The sequence below is a fragment of the Hyperoodon ampullatus genome (genome assembly GCF_949752795.1).
Source record: "Hyperoodon ampullatus genome assembly, chromosome: 12".
NCBI lineage: Eukaryota > Metazoa > Chordata > Mammalia > Artiodactyla > Ziphiidae > Hyperoodon > Hyperoodon ampullatus.
Window position 1 is genome coordinate 77,936,822 of NC_136925.1, and position 18,596 is coordinate 77,955,417.

At 37.8% G+C, this 18,596-nt stretch overlaps 1 protein-coding gene across 1 annotated transcript in view; it reads right to left on the reverse strand.

Moving 5' to 3' along the window:
- The window catches only part of TFB1M (transcription factor B1, mitochondrial), a gene marked incomplete at its 5' end in the record, with an annotated part of 72,091 nt that extends 54,106 nt beyond the window's left edge, over positions 1–17,985 (reverse strand). Inside the window, 3 exons of the mRNA XM_079716950.1 lie at positions 564–672; positions 14,987–15,138; positions 17,853–17,985. Of these exons, the coding sequence (XP_079573076.1) occupies positions 564–672; positions 14,987–15,138; positions 17,853–17,985 (394 nt within the window). The remainder of the gene's footprint in view (positions 1–563; positions 673–14,986; positions 15,139–17,852) is intronic.
- Between the last annotated feature and the right edge of the window lie 611 nt (positions 17,986–18,596).

Genomic DNA, 18,596 nt, shown 5'->3' on the forward strand with positions numbered 1-18,596 from the left:
AAGGGGGGCAGCCATGGGGGCATGCCAGAGTCGCTCCTCCAGATGTTCTGAGGGGTTTAACGGGCAAGAAACACACCCCATTTATCTATGTATTCCAAGGAGCTGGCACATAGCAGGTACCCAGTAAACACTGTCTGTGAATGAAGAGCACCTTGGTTAGTCATTGAATGTGAAAGACAATGGAAATAAAGTTAGAAAGGTGTGGGTACAGCTTGGTTCACTAAAACACTTCTTTTTTCACCACTTGGAAAATGTAACACTTTATAGTTCATTCCATCCTTATATGGTATCATAAAAATGGAAAGTTTATTTGAACAGAACCCAAAATATTTGAAAAATATCGGGTAAAAAAATTAGAATTATAAAATCAAATTACCTTATCTTACTTTGGAACAAAGTGGAAAAGCAGAAAAAAATTGCAATGCGCATTACCTATTTAATTCTATTCATTTAATTTTTAATATAAATATATAATAAACATTTATAATGTATAATAAATAACAAATATTTGTGATCTAAATAATTACAAAAGAAAATAAGAAAACCAACCCAAAGTCACTTACCATCCTCCCACTGTCTTTTGAGGCTTTCTGGAAAAGCCCTTTCTATCTTAAATGTCAAGACATCTCCATGGACAATTCTCAATTTTCCAGGTGCTGCATCAGAAAGCATCTAGTTTACAAAAAGGACAATAAAATGAGCTCATACACTTTGGAGAAGAGTAGAACTAATTTTTTTTCTTCAAGTCTGTGCATCGTTAAATAAATCTGAAAAGCCAGACTAAGAATGATCATTAATGAACTAATAGCATGCTGTGTCCACTGCAACAGGCAACTGTGGTGTTTGACTTTCAACACATTAAGAATGACTGGGGATAGTGGCAGATAATAGTATCACAATAGCTTATAACATCACAAATAATACATTATCTTAATTCTGACCCTCAGAATGACTTGTATTTCTGTACAGACTTAGCAAAAACTCAACTCTTAGCTGTTTTTTTAAATTACAGACTAAGCAGTCTCCCAAGGGAACAGAAATAAAACCAAAAATAAACAAATGGGACCTAATCAAACTTACAAGCTTTTGCACAGCAGAGGAAACCATAAACAAAACAAAAATACAACCTACAGAATGGGAGAAAATATTTGCAAACGATGTGATCCACAAGGGCTTAATTTCCAAAATATACAAACAGCTCATACAACTCAACAACAACAAAAAACCCCAATCAAAAAATGGGCAGAAGACCTAAATAGACATTTCTCTGAAGAACACATACAGATGGCCAATAGGCACATGAAAAGATGTTCAACACTGCTAATCATTAGAGAAATGCAAATCAAAACTGCAGTGAGGTACCACCTCACACCGGTCAGAATGGCCATTATTAAAAAGTCTACAAATAACAAATGCTGGAGAGGGTGTAGAGAAAAGGGAACCCTCCTACACTGTTGGTGGGAACGTAAGTTGGTGCAGTCACTGTGGAAAACAGTATGGAGGTTCCTTAGAAAACTAAAAATAGAATTACCATATGATCCAGCAATCCCACTCCTGAGCATATATTCAGACAAAACTATAATTCAAAAAGATACATGCACCCTAATGTTCATAGTGGCACTATTCACAATAGCCAAGACATGGAAACAACCTAAATGTCCATCGACAGATGAATGGATAAAGAAGATGTGGTACATATATACAATGGAATATTACTCAGCCATATAAAGGAATGAAATAATGCCATTTGCAGCAACACTGATGCAACTAGAGATTATCATACTAAGTGAAGTCAGAAAGAGAAAGACAAAATACCATATGATAACACATGTAGAATCTAAAATATGACACAAATGAACCTATCTTGAAACAAACAGAATCACAGACATAGAGAACAGACTGGTGGTTGCCAAGGGAGGAAGGGGGAGTGGGGAATGGAGGGAGTGGGAGTTTGGGATTAGCAGATGCAAACTATTATATGTAGGATAGATAAACACCAAGGTCCTACTGTACAGCACAGGGAACTATATTCAATATCCTATGATAAACCATAATGGAAAATAATATAAAAAAAGAATGTATATATATGTATAACCAAATCAGTTTGCCGTACAACAGAAATTAACACAACATTGTAAGCCAACTATACTTCAATTAAAAATTATTGATAGAAGATAAATTAGAGACTAAGGACATTATAATGAAATACTGAGAATTAATTAGGAGCAAATCATAGGAAAGATGGACTTAATTCAACTAAATCTTTGTAGCCTAAGTATATACAAAGGATTCTACATATAACCAAGATCTTTAACTTAATCGACAACTAGAGTCAAACAAGGAGAAAGTCATGTGTCGTCGCCATGCTGTACATGGCAGGGTCTGAATCACCCCCTGACCAGACTACCCCTAAAGTACTTCTGATTCACAGGCACTTGCAACCTAATGAATTACCCTGCATGTTTTTTGTTTGTTTGTTTTTTGCGGTACACGGGCCTCTCACTGTTGTGGCCTCTCCCAGACCGGGGCACGAACCCGCATCCCCTGCATCAGTAGGCGGACTCTCAACCACTGTGCCACCGGGGAAGCCCACCCTGCATGTTTTAACAAAAGCTACCTCCCAGCCTATTTCTACCTTCCACTATTTGCTTTCCTTCCTCTTCCTTCAGTTTTTCTGAGTAAAAAAGAAAAATAAATAAAGGAAAAAAGTACTCTTTCCTTTAGCTTTTTTTTTCTTTTCCTCCATCTCATCCACCTTCGCATCACATCTTAAGAAATGCTCTTACAATACTGAAGTGCTGGCACCTAAAAAGAGCCTTACAGCTAAGCCATCTATAAATTTGCATTGTGTTAAGTGCCCTGGACCCAACACAAAACTTGATTCTTGAAGTCCTTAGTTAAAAAACAAACAACAACAAAAGAAAACAGATGCAATCCCTGAGCTTATAAAGCTCAACATGCAGGAGTGACTAAAATCAATGAAAACAAACATCTAAAGTAGGTTACAAAAGGAAGACGTAACCCTCTTCCCACATTAAATCTCAGCTCAGGGAGCTCAGAGAACCTTGGCTCCAATTCACGGAACTTTTGCCCTGAGCATCCCTTGGACCTTCTTCTCTAGCTCAATTAAAGCTAACTAATTCTCCTAACTCTCCTCTTCACTAACTCAGGCAACTGAGGAAGGACGAAAGCATCACCACAGAAGCCAGAGAGGAGACATGGACCAGGGCACCCAGTTGTAGATCACTTACACCTTTGGGTCAACAATGTGCCTTGCACATGCTTCTTTAGAACACTGTGTATTACAGTTATGTATATTTAAGTTTCTTTTCCCTGCAACAACATAGGCCCTTAAGGGCACCTGTTTCTTATCTACCTTAATATCCCCTGCAGCTGCAATAGTACATAGTAGTGCTTCATATATATTTGATAAGTGAATGAATAAGTGAATGCTCAAATGGCATTCAGTTTTCTGTGAAGCTGGAAAACTTCTCTACTAGACTGTGAGATTTGGGGCTCCCAAAATTTGTAGGGTCCAGAAACTTGCAAAGATTTATTTCACTGATAAATCAATTAGAATGTGAGAAATGCATAGCTGAAATGCATATACTAATTAGAGGCTAAACATTTTAAGTCTGGGAATCATCTACTTTGATACATTTAGCCATGGTAGTTTAGCAAAAATAATTGCATACCTCTGATATTAATGTACTTATGGATTATTTTAAGTTACCATGATTTGCTAAAACTTAATCTGATGAGTTCCAGACAATTAATCTTAGAAAATATAATAACCTCAATATACCATAAAAATAAAAAAGGAGATAGCTCTCTATGGGACAGGTTCTTACTGTATAAAAACTGTGTATTTAATGCTAGCATTTATCATCAATGAAGAACTTAAAATTTTTTTCTATAATTATGCTTCACATAATTAAAACAAATAAGCATACCAAAAACCAAGAGGCAGAACTAAAAGCTTATGTTTCACAATGTCAATATATAGAAAGTAATGAAGTCATCAGTAATTAAGATTAAAACTATGTAAATTTGGCTTTTTGGCACTAATTTACATGCTCTGATAACGCAACCAAGTTTGAAATGTTAATTTTTTCCACACTGACACACACAGCTGCATACCAGAAACCTGATATAATACACATTCACCTTCCTTTCCTAAGTTTAAAGTCGCTTTTTTTTTTTTTTGGATTCCCCTTCAGGCTTAAGTGTCAATCAGTGAAACAGCAAGTCGTCCTGTTCTCTAAAAGGTCTGCCTTTTCCAGGACCGCTCTGTAGCTTAATCGTCCCCTTTCCCACCCCCCACTGCAGAAGGAATGAATGCTGGTGTTCAGTTTTATGGGAAGGCCCTGAAGCAATTATGGAGGCAAAAAAAAAAAAATGCTATACAAACTGAAATGACAGTATGATTACAGACAGCAGCCATTTCAACACCTGATGATATTCAGCAATGACATAGAAAGACCTTCTAACTAACCACTAATAGAGGAAAATGTTTTCATTATCATAATGATATTTGGGGAATGACGAAGGGGTGGGAAAGATCACTATTACACCCCTTCAAGAATAACACTTCAAAACACTGGAGGTGTTGCCTCATCATGTGCTCAAAGGCACAGCTGACTATGAATGCACACACTTGATTACAGCCAAATGGGTATTTATACAGACACTCAAATCATTCTATCATTTTTATTTTAGTTTCCAATCCTATATTCTTCCAAAATGAGGCATGAGTAAGCTTTGAGTAAAAAATATTCATTAAATAAGGCTGTAAAAGAAGAAAGAAAGCCAAACCACGATAGGGGAAACATGTATGTAAATCGTGAGAGCTTTACATCGTAACAATCCTGGAGATGTTAGATCTCACAGCTGACATACTGAATTATACCATTTTCACTCAGTATTGGAAGTAATTATACCCAGTTTCCAAGAGATCAAGTGTTTTTCTGGTATTAAGTTTTGTAAAGGGTACAAGGAACAAACAGAGAATGCCTTTAATAAAAGTGAGAAAACAAATGCAAAAGTATTCTTCACATGGTCACCGAAAAATCTCTCTCCTCTAACAAGTCAAGGTCTTAGTGAATGCTTTCTGTGGGGGGCAAGTAGCTATGGTCTAACTAGATAGTTTGCTGGTGATCTAATTTGATGAGGAAAGAACTTATACCCAATTATAAGGTACTTATGCCCAATTACCAATTCCTTGAGAAAAACTATCAAATAGCCATTTTGTATGTTTTATGCCACCTTCTCATGGTGAGGGGCTCCTGGCGGCCAATGCTGTACAGTGGGCTAAAGATTAATTACCCAGCCCAGTGATATTACCTTCTTTCTAACTTGCCACAAAGTAGGAACCCAAACACCGTTGAAATAAGGGCTGGACAAAACTGTTAGGCAAACTATATGATAATGAATCTACAGTATGAAACCAATAGGTTAAAAAAAGTTTTTTAATTATATAGAACACACAGAAAAGACTAATGCTATTATTCAAAAGGAATTTAAGATAATGTTAAAAATGACTTTTCTAAGGGTGAAGATTACAGCATGATTTCAAAAAGTCAGCCTGCTTTGCTTTTTAAACAGGCCCAGAACATGTACAGTAGAAACTCACTTAGACTCATCAAGGAATTAGATGTTTAATAAATTTTCTACTCAACCAATGTAACTCCTTTAGGTGTTAACATTTCTTAAACAGAAACATACAGATGGAAATCTTTCTAAACTGTATTGCACAATTCTCTTCCTAACCCAAGAACAATGCACCCAATTTCACCCTTTTCTTGATGACTTGGGTCACTGTTGCCTGTAGAGCAATGGCCTCAATGGTTATGATCCCTTAGTGCTGTGTTTTCCAGCTTTTTTTTTTTTTTTTTTTTTTTGCGGTACACGGGCCTCTCACTGTTGTGGCCTCTCCCGTTGTGGAGCACAGGCTCCAGACACGCAGGCTCAGCGGCCATGGCTCACGGGCTCAGCCGCTCCACTGCATGTGGGATCTTCCCGGACCAGAGCACGAACCCGTGTCCCCTGCATCGGCAGGCGGACTCTCAACCACTGTGTTACCAGGGAAGCCCTTTTCTTTCAGTTTTATATTTGCTTTTTATAGCTTTTCTGCCACAGTAATAACTGTTACTTCTTGCTCTTGTCAGTGGGTCTGCTTCTAGCAATGATCTCTGTACTTACGACTTACAGTGGACTAGGAAATCACTTTGGCTGTAAGTCACCTTTTGCTAATTGGTTGAGTGTTGTCTATGTTATGATTAACTACGGTTATATCTATATCAAGTAACTTACATGTGTAAAGTATGTAATTATCACAACAGAAAGTCCTCCTTATTTAAAATTTGCTAGCAATGAAAGAATTTCAAAATTCTACTACCTCTGATTAAAAACAGCTCCTTTTGTCAGGATGACTAGATTACTTTATATGTCCCTTTACAAGACGACAGGGAAGGAGAATAATTATAATAGCAACCATTTATTGACAACTGGCAATAGGCCAGGCTCTTTACATAAATTTCTATCTATCCTTGTTATAACCACAAAAGATAACTATCATTCCCATGCTGCAGATGAGAAAGCTGAAGCTAAAAAAGATTCAAAGGCAAGCTCAGGGTCACAAAGCTAGTAAGTGACATATATGATATTTGAACATCAGCCTATTTGATTCTCAATGCCATGAACTCTCTACTTTGCCTATCAAGTAAAAAATAAATCACTCTATTTACCTACTATAAAAATCCCAGAGGTAATACTAACAATAATCAATGCCTTACAATCTCCAAAATTCCATGAAATAAACACATAACGGTTAGGAAGACTCCTAGAGCTTCTTACTCTGGTCAAGATGAAATATAGGAGACCAGATACATTCTTTTGCCTTAAACGAGAAACGGACAAAATAGTTGAGGCAATAATATTCAGACACTGGACAACAGGAAGTTCAGGAAAACCTGCAGATCCAAGAAGCCCTCACTGCCCCACAGGCAAGAAACACGAAGAAAATGATACCAGGTACATCATGATGAAAATGCTCAAAACCAGTGATAAAGAAAAAAATCTTAAAAACGGCCAGAGAAAAAAGACAGAAGCAAAGATAAGAATGACAGATTTCTTGTCAGAAACAACACAAATAAGAAAATAGCAGAGCAACATCTTAAGAGCACTGAAAAAACCCAAAAACCTGACACTATGTTTTTTAAACACAAAGGCAAAATAAAACACTTTTTCAGACATACTAAAAAGGATTTATTACCAGGAGATCCACACTACAAGAAATGCTAAAGAAAGTTTTTCAGGTAGAAAGGAAATGATACTAAATAGAAATATGGAAGAAGAGTACTCAAAATAGTAACCACAGGGGTAACTAGGTAAGAATGTTTGCTTATCATTTAAGTGTCTTTAATATAGAGTTGACTTTTAAAACAAAAAATAACATTGTATTGTGAACTTTATAACATATGGAGAAATACGGCAACAACAGCACAAAGGCCTGGCAGGAGGAGATGCAAGTATACTATTGTAAGATCTGTATGCTATCCACGAAGCGGTATACGTAATTACTTGAAGACAGACTGGGATACGTTAAAGACAGACGTATACTATACACCTTCAATAAGCCACTCAAATAATAAAATACAGAGCTATAGATAATCAACTGCAGTAGACTGACTACTGGCCCCACAAAGATCCACATCCTAATCCCTGGAACCTGTGACTAGGTTATGTTACATGGTAACAGGAACTTGGCTGATGTGATTAAAGATCTTGCGATGGGGGGCTTCCCTGGTGGCGCAGTGGTTGAGAGTCCGCCTGCCGATGCGGGGGACACAGGTTCGTGCCCCGGTCCGGGAAGATCCCACATGCCGTGGAGCGGCTGGGCCCGTGAGCCGTGGCCGCTGAGCCTGCGCGTCCAGAGCCTGTGCTCCGCGGCGGGAGAGGCCACAGCAGTGAGAGGCCCGCGTACCGCAAAAAAAAAAAAAAAGAAAAAAAAAAGATCTTGAGATGGGGAAATAAGCCTAAATTATCCAAGTGGGCCCAATGTAATCACAAAGGTGATGAGAGGCAGGAGGATCAGAGGCAATAGTAGAGATGTAGAAGAGGTACAGGAGCTAATGATGGCAGGTGGCCTCTAGAAGCTGAAAAAGGCAAGGAAACATTCTCCCCTGAAGCCTCCAGCAGAATACAGCCCTGCTGACCCTGCTTTTAGACTTCTGACCCCCAGAACTGTAAGAGAAAAGTCATTTTAAGCTACTGAATTTGTGGTAATTTGTTACAGCAGCAATAGAAAACTAATACATAAGGCAGAGATGGCCAGAGTGGTGGGAAAAATGCAAGACCCACTACACACTTGCCTATGAGAAACACACTTAAAATATAAAAACAGAAATAGGTAAAAAGGATGGAAAAGATATACCATTCTAACACTAATCAAAAGAAAGATGGAATGGCTATATTAATATCAGACAATGTAGATTTCAGAGGAAAGAATATCACCAGGGATCAGGAAGTTCATTTCAAAATGATAAAGAAGCCAATCCATAACAAAGATATAACAATCCTAAATGTTTATGCACCTAAAAACGGTGTTTAAAAATAGTTGAAACAAAAACTGATAGGACTGCAAGGAGAGACAGACAAATCTGCAATTAGAGTACAAGATTTCAACACCTTTCTCTCAATAAATGATTGAACAAGTAGACAGAAAATCACTAAGGAGATAGAAGACTTGAGTAATGCCAACTGACCTAATTGAAATTTATGCTGCATCCAACAACAGCAGAATGCATATTCTTTTCAAGAAATGTTTACCAAGACAGATCATATTCCATATGCCATAAACAAGTCTGAATTAATAAAAAATGATTCAACCTATGCAAAGTATGTTCTCTGATTACAATGGAATTAAACTAGAAATTAATAACAGAAAGAGATCTGAAAAGCCCCCAAATTTGAAAACTAAATGATACACTTCTAAATAATCCACAAGTCAAATAAGAAACTATAAGGGAAATTTGAGCTAAAGTCTTTCTTTAATATCTAAAAAGAAAAAGGAAATTAGAAAGTATTCTGAATGCAATGAAAATGAAAACAACATATCAAAAAATTTGTGGGATTCTCCTAAAGGTGTACTGAGAGGGAAATTTATTGTACTAACACCTATAAGAAAATATGAAAGGCTTCAAATCAATGACTCCAGTTTCCACCTTAAACTATAGGAAGAACAAATTAAACCCAAAGCAAGAGGAACAAAAATTTCAGAGCAGAAATCTATGAAATAAGAAAACAATAGAGAAAAATCAGTGATTCCAAAGCTGTTTTTGTTTAAGATCAATAAAGTTGACTACTCTGTAGCCAGATTGATCAGTAAAGAGAGATATGCCAATTACCAACATCAAGAATGAGAGAGGTGACATCATTACAGATTCTACAGATGGTTTCTTTACCATTAGAAAAATCAATATAATTTGCTATATTAATTAAAAAAGAAAACCATACGATTATCTCAAAAACTCAGAAAAAGTATTCTTGCAAATCCAATATCCATTCATTATTTTTATTATTTTTTTTACATCTTTATTGGAGTATAACTGCCCTACAATGGTGTGCTAGTTTCTGCTTTATAACAAAGTGAATCAGCTATACATATACATATGTTCCCATATCTCTTCCCTCTTGTGTCTCCCTCCCTCCCATCCATTCATTATTTAAAACAAACAAAAAACTTCTCAGCAAACTAGGAACAGAAGGGACCTTCTTCAGCCGGAAAAAGGAGATCCAGGAAAAACCTACAACTAACATCGTACTCAATGGTTAAGAGTCTGAATGCTTTTCCCCTAAGACCCGAGAAAGACAAGGATGTTTACTCCTACCACTTCTGTTAAACACTGTACTGTAGGTCTTGGTGCAAGATGAAGAAAAATAGTGACAAATAGATTGGAATGGAGGAGGTGAAACTGTCTTTATTTGCAGATGAAATATTAATATATGCAGACAATACTAAGGAAACCTACAAAACAGCTACTAATAAGTGAGTATAGCAAAGTTGTAGGATACAAAGTCAATATCTAAAAATAAATGGTATTTCTACATAGTAGCAACAAACAACTTTGAGTTAAAATTAAAAACCAATACCACGTACAATAGTATCAAAGAATATGAAATAGTTAAGGGTAAATATGACAAAAGGTGTGCAAGACTTGTCTACTAAGAACTATAAAACATGGCCATGAGAAATTAGAGAAAACCTAATAAATGGAGCAATATATCACGTTCATGGATCAGAAGACGATACTATTAAGATTCCAGTTCTCCCTAAAGTGATCTACAGTTTTAATCCAATCGCAATCACATGAGGCTTTTTTTTTTTAAGTGGAAATTGCCAACATGATTTTAAAACTATTTGGAAATGCAAAGGATCTAGAATAGCAAAAACAATTTTGAAAAAGAAGAACAAGGTTGGAAGACTTACATGACCTGCTCTCAAGTCTTACTATAAAGCTACAGTAATCAACACAGATTGGTACTGGTGAAAAGACAGACCTATAGATCAATAAAACAGAATTGGAAGTCCAGATATGGACCAACACACATAAAACTAATTGATTTTTGACAACAGTAACAAGGCAACTCAATGAGGAAAAGATAATATTCTCAACAAATGGTGCAAAAAAACCCACTTTACCCTTACATCACAATATATACAAAAGTTAACTCAAAATGTGTCATAGGTCTACATGTAAAAGTTAAAACTACGAAACTTCTAGAAGACAGGAGAAATTCTTAGTTTGGGTTTTGGCTTTTTAAAAAAAAATTTCTCAAAGTACTGTGACTCTGAAACATGCATTAAATTTAAGTGCTAAAATTTCATGCACTTATATGGGGTAAGGTGGAAGCAAATTATATTAACTCCATTTTGAGAATTTAGAGTTAGAATGATCTCGCTAAGATTAGTGTCTAAACAAGTTTCCTTACTGAAAGTATTTTAGCGATATCTTCATAATTTTTCTGCTCATTGTAAGGAACTAATATTACATAGTGATTCATAGGGATTTATTGTAATATTTTACTCCAAACTGTAGATTTGTAGATTTTCAAGGTTCATGTTCCTCTCATTGTGCAAAAAGAAGATCAAAGTGAGACTTCTGCCTTTCACTGTCATTTCTGTTTTGTCATGGAATGTTCAGAACAAGAGGAGGGCAAGTTCTGGCAGAGTTTATAATTGGGCTCACCTGGAGCAAACCAATGAGGAGGCACTCTAACTACCAAATCAAGGTCTCTACTTAATCAACACTTGGAAAATTGGAGAGGGATTTTATTTTTCTCCTTCCCATTTACAATCATCCCTTGGTACCTGCAGGGGACTGGTTCTAGGACCTGCCGAGAATACCTAAATTCACAGATACTCAAGTCCCATAATCAGCCCTCTGTACCTGTTCAACCTCGGATTCAACTAACCTCGCATAGTGTAGTACTGCATGTATTTACTGAAAAAAAATCTGTGTATAAGTGGACCACTGCAGTTCAAATCCGTGTTGTTCTAGGGTCAACTGAACTTTGAAAACCACTGGATCTTATGTTGCTTATGATTCTAAGAATTTGTACATTATTCAGGAAATAAGCTTTCAACTCAATTAGCATTCAACTTTTTAAAAAACTGAGATACAATTAACATATAACATTATGTTAGTTTCCGGGGCACAGCATAATGATTAGATACATGTGTACACTGTGAAACTATCACCACACACAAATTTTTCTTCTTGTGATGAGCACTTCTAAGATTCACCCTCTTAGCAACTTTAACACATACAGTACAGTATTAACTGTAGTCAGCATGCTCTACATTACATCCCCAGGACTTATTTTATAACTGGAAGTTTGTACCTTTTGACTAACTTCACCCAGTTCACCCAAGCCCAACCCCCAGCCTCTGGCAGTCACCAATCTGTTCTCTGCATCTACGAGTTCACTTTTGTTTTGTTGTTGCTGTTGTTGTTTTTAGATTCCACATCCAGATAAAACATCCAGAAGAAAATGTAGGAGAAATTCTTAGTTTTGGCCAATTATTTTAAAACTAAGGTGTAAAAAGCATCAAATTAAAAAAAATTGATAAACTGTACATGATAAAAACTAAGTTTTATGCACAATCACAAGAAAATGCAACACAATAAGAGAGAAAGAAGCTCCACATGCCCAATACTAGTTTGATGAGTTGGAGAAAGTCCCAATGTTTCCACAGCACTGGGGATTTTCTAGCGCTCCAAAGGAGTAACATTACTTTTTTCCTATACCTCTTTCCAGATTAGCAGTCTCATGAACAATCCTTAATTACCAAAAGTGCCCAAGGCATGGGGATGATAATTTAATTGATTCCTTATATCAAAAATCGTACTGAGTGCCCACTAAGATAAGGCATTCATTTAATCCATAACAATCCTATGAGCAAACCAAGGCACAGAGAGATAGTTACCTGCCCAAAGTCATATAAATAGTAAACGGTACAGCCTGAAATCAAACACAAGCCATTTGATGTTAACAGTCTGTTCTTCGCTACAAACTCATACTATAATGCTTCCACGTATTAGACATGTTTTCTTACATTCCAACATGCTGATAGTGAAACCTATGTTATCACTATGTTCTTTCCCTCAGGCTGCCTCGTGATAATATTTTAAGAATTGAATTAAGCTACAAATGACATACTTTCAGCTAGCAGACATTTTATAAATTATTATAATTTCTTTAAAAAGTAATTCTATTAGCTTAGGTATCACTAAAATGGAATCCTTAAAATAGATCACTCTCCTTCTGCCTTCACTGAGTTTTATGATTAATTTAGTACCTCTAAAAGAAAGTGGTTTTACATATTGAAACATTCTTTACAGGAAAAAGAAGTCTATTTGATATTTTAGTACCCAACATTTTTTTTAACGTAAATTCCTTTCATGCATATAAGACACTAAAAATTAATTTTGCCTCTTCTACAGAAACAAAAAAGAAGTCAAACACATTTCTTGCACAGTAATTTACCTTGAAATCAACCTTCATGGTTAGGGAAAAAAAAGCACAAAACTCTTTTGATAATCAATGCTACACAATTATTCACTTTCACCATTAAATAACACATTTAATCAGCTTATTAGATAGATCCCTACAAAGACAGACAACCTTTTTATCTCCCACATGAGACATCACTGAACACCTGCTATGTGCCAGGCACCCTTACATGTCAGGGAACAAACTGAACAAAAATCTCTACCCTCATGGCGCTTACATTCCACGGCGTGAGACTGACAACAAAGAAGAACATATAGTGTGTCAGACGATAAGAAATCTCATGAGACAAATAAAACAAGGCAGAGGTTAGGAGTGCAGGAACTTGCGTAGGCGGTGGTGGGGGCAGGTGAGAAGAGTACAGTTGTGGTTTAGTCTGTCTTCAAAGATCTTTAGTTGAGATCAGAGAGGAGAATATATAAATTAAGCTGGCGATGAGAAATGTGATTCACCTCCCTGCCTAATGAAAGAATTACACATAAGAGAGGGTGAGATTTAGGGTTAAGATGTCCCTTTAAGGGGAAAAAAGTCAGATGAGTCTTCTTCTCTATGCCCACAAAAGGGTTAGATAAATAAACCTGCAGGGAATTACGTAGTGTTATTCAGTTTCTTTTTATCACCTTATGCTCTCACCAAAAATAACAATATTATTCACTTCCACCTCCCACTGATACACCGCTCTTTCCTCAAATAAAGTTATAAATCTGAAACCAATTCTATCAATAAAGGCTGGCAAAATTAGATGAAACTAAATACCTAATTGTTTAAAGCATAAAACCTAGAAATAGCAAAATAATGAGAAAAAAATCACTAGGTTTCTAAAAAAATTCAGAGGCATGAACACAAAGCCCTAGATTTTCAAACAAATTTTTTCTAACTGTTCTGGCATAAATTAAACATTTATCCATTAATACATACAAAAGTATCAGAATGTCCTAATTTTAAACCAATCTGTCCTCTTGTATGAAAGTAACAATGTAGATAATTTTATTATTCTGCTGGACTCGCCTAATAAATTGCTACTCATATGAACTAAAGGCTAAGGGCTCTTTTAAAGTTTCAGAATTGCAGAGGAATCAAAGGCCCTTTTAAGTGCATTAAGTGCCCCCCATGAAGAATTCCCTTTACAAGATCCCTGATATAATCTGTTCCACTGTTTGCCACTGTTCCAAAAATGTAAGTCCCTCCTCATTTTAAATCCACATCTGCCTCCCTCAATTCTTACCTATTTGTTTTAGTTCTCGTCTAGAGAAGACCAAAGCAAGCTGATCCTCCCCACCAGCAGCTGTCAATCCCCTCACTCAAGGCTTCTCTTCTCCTGTTGAAACACACCCAATTCCTTCAAATATTTCCCATATGACATCACCTACTGTTTTAGATGCATGTATCATTTCATTTAAACCTCATCTTAACTCTACATGTACAATGGTACAACTTAATTTCTTCACTTAAAAAATCCTTATACAAATGCCTAAGCTTAACAATTAGTCTCTCTCAATGAGGCATATGTCTTCATCTTTTGCTTGTAGACATGATTTTCTGAATTTAAATGAGGTTCTCAGAAGTCAGTATTGGCATTACTTGGTTTTACTTATTTTTGAAAGAATGGGCCATGACATGCACAGCTATTAGTAGATAAAAAAAAAAGGTCACACAAGGAAGTTTGTTTAGTATCAATGCATAAAGCAGGTTTATTCAAGCTGTGGCCAAGAGTTCATGTGGGCATGCTGGCTAGAAATGCAGATTCCTATACCACTCCAGACTATGGAATCAGAATCTCTGGAACGAAGCCTGGAGAGCTGCAGTTTGAGGAGCAAACTACAGAATCCTTGGATACCCTTGGGTTTAAGAAGCACTGTTTGAAGATTTATATCGAGTTTTTGCCTCCTAAAAGAGACACCAAGTATCTCACCTGTAATCCAGGAATAAATCGACTATCCTTTTCAACCACCAGCAGTTCAGCAACACCGGCATTGAGAATGGATCTTGTGATTCCCCCAGGCCCAGGGCCCACTTCATAAACATAAGCATTTGTCAGACTGCCAGCTTTCCTTACAATTTTATCTAGAGAAAAGAAAGTTTCAGTCGATTACCTTGGCAAATTTCAACATATGGAATTTAAAAAGAAAAATAATCTACACAAATTCTTATCAGCAATTACTCAATCAACTAATCTTTTATATATAAGATATATTTATCCGATTATTTAACGCTCAACCTAAACCAACATATAGTGGCCATTCAATATTCTATCATATAACTGGTGAATTGTACCAAACCCTTAATAAAAATAAGATTACCATAACAAATTTCCTTAACGTAAATTTAGCCGACATGGTCTTTTCTACCTGTTCCTCTGCCAAACCAATCAATTCCTAAGAAGAACTGCCTGGAAAAGCATGCACCACTTCTCTACAGTTGTTGAACACTAAATATCTGAATAAGCAAGACGACTTTCACACTCAATTTCCAGTGCTGCTAGTTAAAAATTCAGGAGCAAAAAGTGCTGGCAGTCTCTATTTTTACTAGCAGGCATCTAGTTGGTGGTCAATATGGCAATGGCAGCAAGTTCCTAGCTGGTAGGACTTGCAGAAACTTGGATTCTTGGTTATTTTCAGGAAAAGGTGACATTTAGCAGTGGAGGTTTTTTAAGCTTTGCAAACGTGCAAGTTGATATGAGAAATTTTTAAATTAATCGATCTAAGTTAGCAGACCTTAAGAAATCATGGAAAAGCAGATTACTGAGGATTCACTGCAATCAACCATCACTTCTGGAAAAACAAACAACAGACTGGTTTTATTGACTGAGATATTAAAATCCAAGCAATTGGGCTTCTTGGGATAGTGGAAATTTAGCCACTGAAAACATACCAGCACTTCACTGCATTGTTCACTGATACCGTACAGTCTCATTTTTGCTTGTGTTATTGATAACCCATCCTTGTACGCTTAGAGGCAAAAACAGGCTCTCAACCATCCAAAAATAGTTTTCTCTTTAATGGGTGCCAGGAGAAAACTTGCACCCACTGACCATCTATTTGTTACAGGTGCTTTACATGTTTTCTCACAGCAAATCCTTACAGCCCATTAACTAAGAACTACTATCCCAGTTTAACTTCTCTACACTTCCTGGTTTCCTTGTTTATTATTTTATTTGGGTGAGGTCACCTAGAAAGCAAATGGAAGAGAAGGGACTCCAGCTTAGGTGTAAATCCTAAAGCCAATCCTTCCTCCACTAAAGACCAATGCCTCTCGGAGGGAACAACAGAGAGTCTGCATTAAGCACAGGTATCGTGAATTTAATATTCTCATTTTTTTTTAATGGAGAGCTATCACAGTAGGTAGGAGTCGTTCCACCTTAAAATTTTCAAAACTTTTCAGAAACATTCAAATACAAATGACTATCAAAGAGGCACTGTCAATTCACTACACTTGGGTTTCATCTTGCTCTGCTCACACCTGAGCTTCTCACCTCACACAAGTACCTTAATTTCCCTTCACTTTGGTTCCTATAGAAAAGGGAATAAGAGTACCTAGATTCCAGAATTTATTCCTAAAGGTGAAAAGGCTCACATGAAAAAATGTACATGAAGGATTCTTCTGGAAATATAAAGACCTGTATTTTCAGTCCTGAAAATGGTGCTCTATACCTAGAATGTGGCTAATGACTAGTAGAAAAGGTTGGTTCTGGTTTACTACCAGAAGCAAAGAATCTGAGAGGTGGGTAACCTTTTAAAGCTCTTATAGTAGAGCTCTCCTCGAATTAAAAGATGAGAAAACTCAAACCACGTTAAGCTATTTTTACCCAGTTATACTGCTACTGGCCTGTCCACACTGCTATTCTATGTCCAAAAGATAAAACATCCTATCCATGCTTTGTGGACTGTACTTCATTTAACAGAAGATGAACTTTCGGGGTGTGATTTACTGATCCTTTCAGTTTCTGAAGAGGGGCCAAATAGAATGAAATATCAAAACCTCAGAAACGTTAAGTATTCCAGCCGTGAACTAGTGGACATATTTGATACACATCGTTATTATTGAAGTCTTATCTTTTAGAACGACCAACACTCAGAAACGGCGGTAGAGGTTAAACGAATATACACGTTTGTCAAAATGTATCACACTGTGCGCTTCAAACAGGTGAATTTTATTGTACTTTAAATGTTACTTCAGGAGTGGGAATGTAAACTGACTAAAATGTAAGCTCCTTGGGGACGGACTTCGCCTTGTTCACTCCCATATCCCATCTTCAGCTCTAGCACATAGGGGCTGGTTTAATATGTATTTACGAAATGAATATTTGCACCCTCGAGGATTTTAGACTCAACAGGTAAACGTTTAAATAACGAATCCCATGAAACTGACACTTCCGGCATTGTTACTGATAAAATCCCTGCTCTAGTTTAACTGCATAAAAAGCCAATCTAGTCAGCACGTACAGTGTATTTCGTATTGTTAACACACCGAGCCTCGAATTCCAAAACCGCCTTTCAGGAAACGCGACCCCTTCTACGCCTAGTGTTTGCTCGGCGTCCACACAACCTGCCTTCAAGAGCCCACGGCAAACGCCCCTGAGCAAACAACGCATTCCACGTCCCCTGGGCGGCGGGACTCCGGAGTTTTCAGTTCAAAGCGGCAAAAGGGCCTGACTTAAGTCCACTGGACGCCTGTCCCTGACCCCCGTCACTCGCCCGCAGGGTCCGCGCGACCCCCCCTGACCCACGCCCCAGGGACGCGGGGGGAAGACATCCGGGGAGCAGTGATAAACCATCCACCTGTCAGCCTCAAGTCCAAGAGAAAATTCTGGGATAGCTGCTTCACGGCTTGCAGTCTAAACAACTTAATGATTTCTCGAATCGTGGGTAACGGCGGGAGACGGAAAGTGCCGAGCGTCCTGGAGGCAGCCATGAGCCCCGACCTGGCCGCATAGGTCTCACACAGGCCCTTCCCCCGCGGTTCCTTAAGTAAAGGCGGGCGAAGAGCCGGGTAGTACTATGGCCCGCCTCCGAGCCTGCCTTATTGGTCAGACGTACCCCGCCGGAAGCGATGAGACGCGAACAGGAAGTCCGGGCGCGCACATGGCGCATGCTCCGCGTCCGGTAAGCGCGGTGAGGTCTGGGTACACGCTGGTTTCCGCACGTGAGGGCGGGGGAGGTGTCTACGGCGCCGGGCCTCTAGTGGTTGGGCGGTGGCCGGAGCGGCCCGTGGTGGGGGGCGGGGCGAGGCGGGGCCTGGGCAGGAACGGGGAGGGTCGGATCCAGGGATTGGTGGATGAAGTTCTCCAGGTGGATGGGCTTACCTACATCCTCTCTGTGAGGGGTCGCGGGTGATTAGAGGCAAAACTGTTGATTGCTAATAACTCTCTTATGGTTAGGTGTTTTTAGAACCTCAGCACTGCAGGTGCGGGATAGCAGGTTTCTAACTTCTCTTGGCCTTATTGTTACTATTTGTTTTTAATCTGTTAAGTGAACATAATGTCTGCTTTAAAATTGTGGCGCTGAGAGAAGTCTCCTGGTGTG